The sequence below is a fragment of the Microtus ochrogaster genome, chromosome 15 (genome assembly GCF_000317375.1).
Source record: "Microtus ochrogaster isolate Prairie Vole_2 chromosome 15, MicOch1.0, whole genome shotgun sequence".
Lineage (NCBI taxonomy): Eukaryota > Metazoa > Chordata > Mammalia > Rodentia > Cricetidae > Microtus > Microtus ochrogaster.
The window spans coordinates 8,461,523-8,467,522 of NC_022017.1; the positions used below are offsets into that span (position 1 = coordinate 8,461,523).

The following is a 6,000-nucleotide window of genomic DNA, read 5'->3' on the forward strand; positions in this document are numbered from 1 at the left end:
ATTCAACTTTTTAATAGGCTGCATGGTTTATGAAAAGCTTGGAGAACAAGTCTTTGGCACCACGGGGAAGCTGGTGATTTTTGGAGCCACCTCTCTACAGAACACTGGTGGTAAGAGCCTATTTCTCTAGACTTGGCCATGCATGGCTATCATTGGCTTTTCTAATGCTGGGGGTTGGGTGTCCACATGCAGTTTAACAAACGTGGCACGTGGGCAGTGCGGCAGAGGCAGCAGCGGGACGCTGCGGCGGGAGCTGATGTTGTCTGCGCTTACTGAGGAAAGCCTCGGAGCGGCTGCCAACTGTACCTTGTAATAAGAGCCATGGTATTGCGTTTCTAAACTTGCTCTTCTTCCACAGCGATGCTGAGCTATCTCTTCATAGTCAAAAACGAACTTCCTTCGGCCATAAAATTCCTCATGGGAAAGGAGGAGGAATTTTCGTAAGCTTTCGACCTTTTCTTGCTTCTGGTGTGTGATGTAACTGAACTGATTGCTTCAGTGGTTCTCAATCTGGGGCTCGCGACCCCTTGGGGGGATCAAATGACCTTTCACAGGGGTCGCATATCAGATATCCTGCGTATCCAATGTTTAAATAAATACACATACATACATAAATAATATGCTGGGTGGTGTTGGTGATGCACGCCTTTAATTCCAGCACTTAGGAGGCAGAGGAAGGTAGATCTCTGTGTGTTCAAGACCAGCTTGGTCTACAGAACAAATTCCAGGACAGTCAGGTCTACAGAGAGAAACCCTGTCTCAAAAATAAGACAAAATAATAATAAATAATAATAATAATAAATTGTATGGTTGGGTCACCACAACATGAGAAACTGTATTAAAGGGTCGAAGCATTAGGAAGGTTGAGAACCACTGGCTTAAATGAAGGATGATCAAATTTTGTTTTATGAAAATTCTAGAAATAAAATGTCTCTAAGCCTGTTTTCTTCTGGGGGGGTAGGGTGGGGAGGCAATATAAGTGGAAGAATCAGAGACCACTGTTAATTCATCTGTCACCCTGAAAATGGTAGAGAGCCTGGATTCTGTCTATGTGCTGTGAACAAGAATACATAGGAATATTTTAAACACAGAAGTAGGACATAGAAGAAAGAGAGAGAGGAAGGAAGGAAGGAAGGAAGGAAGGAAGGAAGGAAGGAAGGGGAGAGAGAAAGGAAGGAAGAAAGAAAGAAAGCTGAATCTACCTTCTTTCTTAAAGAATCTACCTTCTTTCTTAAAGAAAGTCAGTGACATTTGGGGAGCAAAATTTCCATGAACTGACATCATTAAAAATGTAATTTACCCCAGGGAGCGCTGCCAGCAACATTTGGCGCAACATTATGTTTGACCTCTCTTCTAAGAGCCCTTGTCAGCCTAGTCTGTCCTTTTCCTTCAAGGGAAAGGAAAGAAGCTGTAACTCCCATGTTCTCTTCAAGGTCAAGTGCGAAGGATCCAGGAGGGGGAAATGCCTACCTGTAGGTTCTCCATCCTTCCTGATACCATCCAAACAAAACAAAAGGCACATTCTCTTTAAATTATTGATAGGACAAGTTGTAACCTGACAGAATGCCACATATGCGGCTTGCTTTGAAGCCACATAAATTATTTAATTCATAGGAACACCACATCTAGCCAATGGGAGTGGGGGAAAGAAAGTGCCCCTTCCATAGGTCACGTGGGGACGAGGCAGTAGTAAAGGAATGGCGGGATTAAAGTATTTGACCAATAATCCTCAAAAAGAAAATAGTAAAAGGTAGTGATAAAAATAAAAATATTTTATATATACAGATGAATGAAAATGCATTGTAATGCACTGTGAAATTTTACAGTTGAGGAAAACAATGTCACTTTCTAATTGGAGACTGTAACCTAGCCTCTTGCATGCCTTTCAGAGCCTGGTACGTAGACGGCCGTGTCCTGGTTGTGATGGTTACCTTCGGCATAATCCTCCCGCTGTGTCTCTTGAAGAACCTGGGTGAGCAGAGACCTGGCCCTTAGCTCAGACTCTCTGGTTCCAGTCAGAAACATTAGAAAACGAACACCTTTGCCTGTCTTCATTATGGCAAAAGAAATCATAAATTGCAACTGTTAACGAGACCTGGTGTTAATGTGAGATTAAAAACATGGGGTGACCTTCTGAGAAGCCCCTCCACCGAGCCAGAGCTGGAGGAGGGTGCTTCTGGGACTGCAATAGATTCTTACTGATTTATAGTCTGCCTAAGAGCTGGAGGAGGGTGCTTCTGGGACTGCAATAGATTCTTACTGACTTCAGTAGCAAAAGTTATAGTCTGCCTAAGAAAAGCCCAGAAAACGGAATTCTCCTGTAATGCTCTGGTTTGTTTTCTTTTGTTGTTTTTGTTGTTATTTCATGGTGTTGGGGATCAGACTCAGGGCTTTGTGCAGGCTACCCGAGTACTCTGCTACTGAGTTACACCCCTACCCTACATCCCGAGAATTCAGAAACAGGGTCTCCCTAAGTCTTAAACTCGAAATCACCCCACCTTAGTTCGTTTGTGGTGTTTAATATTCTGATGATTCATACTCAGAGATTTCAAATCTAATGGCAAGACAGCAGAGAAGTCTCACGAATCACCTTCAGTTTAGAGTGTAGCCAGTCTCTGACTTCACCCAGCACAGGAAAAAAGAGAGAGATTCAAAGTTTAAAAAAAAAAAAAAAAAAAAAAAGGTAGGCGATCTCCAAGTCAGCCATTCGGGTTCGGCATTTGCTTTACGCTTGTATTTGGAGACTAGCGTGGCTGGAGTTATGGGAACTTCATACAGTGAATAATGAGGCCAGATTGCCATCTCTCCAAAGGCTCCAAAATGCATTTTTAAAATGTGGGCTAATTCAAGGCGAAAGTTTGGATTGGAGTTCTCTCAAAAATAAGAATCGCAGGAGGTTTTGAATTTTTGTTTGTTTGTTTGTTTGGTTTGGTTTAGCTAATCTGTCAGAGCTGAAGAGCATCTATGAAGCTTAAAAGTAGATTTTTTTTAACTACTTATTTTTCTGCTCTCTGAGTTTCAGTAAGCTTTCTGTCCTGCCAGTTAGTATAGAGAATGGTCCTTCCCTGGGGGATAAAGATACTGTAGCTCCTGATTTGCCATTGTGAACATTGTGGTGACCACCTTTCGCTGGCATTCCAAGCCGAGTAGGGCCTGCAAAGCCTCTATTTTCAGTGGTTCCCAATCTGTGGGTCATGACCCCTTTGAGTGGGGCCAAAGGGCCCTTTCACAGGGGTCACCTAAGACCATCGGAAAATACGGATATTTTTACTTTGCGATTCATAACAGTAGCAAAACTACAGTTATGAAGTGGCATTGAAAATACAGTCGGGGTCCCCACAGCATGAGGAACTATGATAAAGGGTCACAGCGTGAGGAAGGTTGAGAACCACCACCGCTCTGTTCCTGGAAGCTCACATCCAGTTGTGTTGGCCTCTCGCATAGAGAGAAGTTGATCAAACACGTTCAGGATTTTCACAGTCGGTGCCCAGGAAAGAACTCAGGAGAGGATCAAGGATAAAGGCTTTCCACTACAGTGTACCAACACAGGGCCAAAGCCGGGAGGCTCCTTTTTCCTAGATTCTGAGATCTGTGTCCTGGAATGTGCCAGGGATGCCTGGAATCAAAATACCAAATATGATGCTTTTATTCAAAGCCCTACTATTATTTTGCCAAATAAAATAGCACTACGAAATGACACATCTTGTTTTCATCTGGGCATGTGGACATATTGGGAAGTCCCAAATTATGCTTGAAGTAATATGTTCAAGTAATTGATTTTTTAAATAATAATAATAAATATTAATAATTGTATTAATAAAATACTAATATATATTTTTCTTTTAAAAAGGGTATCTTGGCTACACTAGTGGATTTTCCTTGAGCTGCATGGTTTTTTTCCTAATAGTGGTAAGTCCTGATACAAGCGATTGCTGTGGTTTTGGTGTTCAAAGCTCTGTGATGGTTATTCATGATTTGGCTTTATAATCTCGGTTGATTCTCGTGTGTTTCTCAATGCCAGGTTATCTACAAGAAATTTCAAATTCAGTGCATGAGTGTAGAACAAAACTCAACAATCAGTGCCAATGTAACTGACATGTGTACGCCAAAATACGTTACCTTCAACTCTAAGGTAAGTTTGCTTAAAAATAAGTATGAGCTTTTTTATTAAGGGCAATATTCCTTGTGTATGTGTTGTAATCACCTGTTGGGATGTATTCATCTTTAAAAGAAAACTCAGTATTGTTCCTCTGTATTTTATAGTTCTTTCGTGGGCACGCGTGCGTGCATGCACGTGCACAAACACACACACACACACACACACACACATTTTCACAGCGCACCCTTAGGACTAGTTTCACATTCTTGTGACATCTCTCTGGATAGTTGTCTCCACATTTCTCTTCCCGTGTGGCGTGCTGGTGGGCGCTTCGGTTAGTCACCCTCTCAGCTCACTGCTGCCATGTAGAGGTGGTGGAGGGTCATTACAAATGGGCACTTTGAAGACCTCTGTACTATTGGGGTTTGGTTGGCAGCCTGGAAGACAGTAGCCTCTGCAGTTAGTCACACAGGGGGTCCTCCAACTGCTGTGTGAAAACAAGGGTCCTATTTTTGTATCGCAGGATTCCCGTTGGAAGATGCTTGGTACAGTTAGTGCATAAGATGATACTTTCCCTTTCTTTCTCTTGGGTTTTACTTTATTTTAGGGTTTTTGGGGGTTTTTTGTTTTTGTATAAGAAACTTGGTTTGAGTCAGGCATGGTAGCTCATACCTTTAATACCAGCACTTGGAAGGCAGAGGCAGGAGGATCTCTCTGAGTTCAAGGCCAGCCTGGTCTACAAAGTGAGTTCCAGGACAGCCAGGGTGCTTACACAGAGAAACCCTGTCTCAAAAAAACAAAAGGAAGGAAGGGAGAAGACGCTGGGGTTTGAGTGTTTAAAAAAAAAGTCACCTCCAAAAAAATTAATGGATCTCTTTCTTTATTGACTTTAAAAATATATCCAAAGTAGTAAGCTGTGGAACTGATTTTTTTCTAGATACCATCTTTTCTGTTTATTTTGTGTTTTGAGACAGTGTCTCATTACTTAGCCCTGGCTGTCCTGGAACTTGTTTTGCAGACCAGGCTGTCTTGAACTCAGAGATCTGCCTGCCTCAGGTTCCTGAGTGCAGGGACTAAAGGTGTGTGTCACCATACTCGACTTAGATACCATCTTTTTAATTATGCAACGGGCAGATCACCTCAGTTACGAAGGGTGTCAGAGAATAGCAGCGCCTTGCCCCTTGCTGTCACTTGCAATGGAGACCTATGTACCTGGCTAGTGCAGCATAAACATAGCAAAGGTGTGCTGGGATATTTGACGCTCACCTTGGGAGTCAGGTCTGAAGCCCCTCTGTCAGAAGTGCCCTGTGGTTCTGCTAGATGAGCCTTCTCGGAAAGGCTGCTTCTATCTGGAGAGAAACCCTCCTAATAACCTCATAATCCCAGGGTCCTGGCAGCAGGCTGATAGTGACAGCTCAGAAATATGACAGTTTTCTTTTTCTTTCATATAGACCGTGTATGCTTTACCAACCATCGCGTTTGCGTTTGTCTGCCACCCGTCCGTCCTGCCAATCTACAGCGAGCTCAAAGAGTAAGATCCCTTACGTGTTTGTGCCTCATTCTTTATTACCTGCCTCCTGCTAATGGGCAAGCTTTGCGTGAGAATAAACAAAGACAAACTCTTCATCCGGCTTCAATGCTCCTGCCCTTCTTGAGCAAGCTCTTACATGAAGGAAGCTCTGAAGTCTGCAATATTTTTGGCTATAAATGAGAAAGTGACAAGCCATGTGACCTTAATTAATTAGTTATTGGTGTGTGTGCCTGTATGTGTGCTACGCTTGCTGTCACTGTCCTTACCTTATTCTATTGAGAAAGAATATAACTAATATGGCAGCCAGCAAGCCAGTACCACCGTGCAACACACCTCTAACCTCCATCCCACCCTCCATCCCCCACCCTCC

At 43.0% G+C, this 6,000-nt stretch overlaps 1 protein-coding gene across 6 annotated transcripts in view; it reads left to right on the forward strand.

Annotated features, from left to right (window-relative positions):
• The window catches only part of Slc38a1 (solute carrier family 38 member 1), a 73,802-nt gene that overhangs the window by 54,912 nt on the left and 12,890 nt on the right, over window positions 1-6,000 (forward strand). For all 6 annotated transcript variants that reach the window (XM_026782730.1, XM_026782729.1, XM_013348677.2 and 3 more), the window contains 6 exons: window positions 18-110; window positions 359-440; window positions 1,890-1,972; window positions 3,851-3,909; window positions 4,022-4,132; window positions 5,551-5,630. In XM_026782730.1, coding sequence (XP_026638531.1) covers window positions 18-110; window positions 359-440; window positions 1,890-1,972; window positions 3,851-3,909; window positions 4,022-4,132; window positions 5,551-5,630 — 508 coding nt within the window. The remainder of the gene's footprint in view (window positions 1-17; window positions 111-358; window positions 441-1,889; window positions 1,973-3,850; window positions 3,910-4,021; window positions 4,133-5,550; window positions 5,631-6,000) is intronic.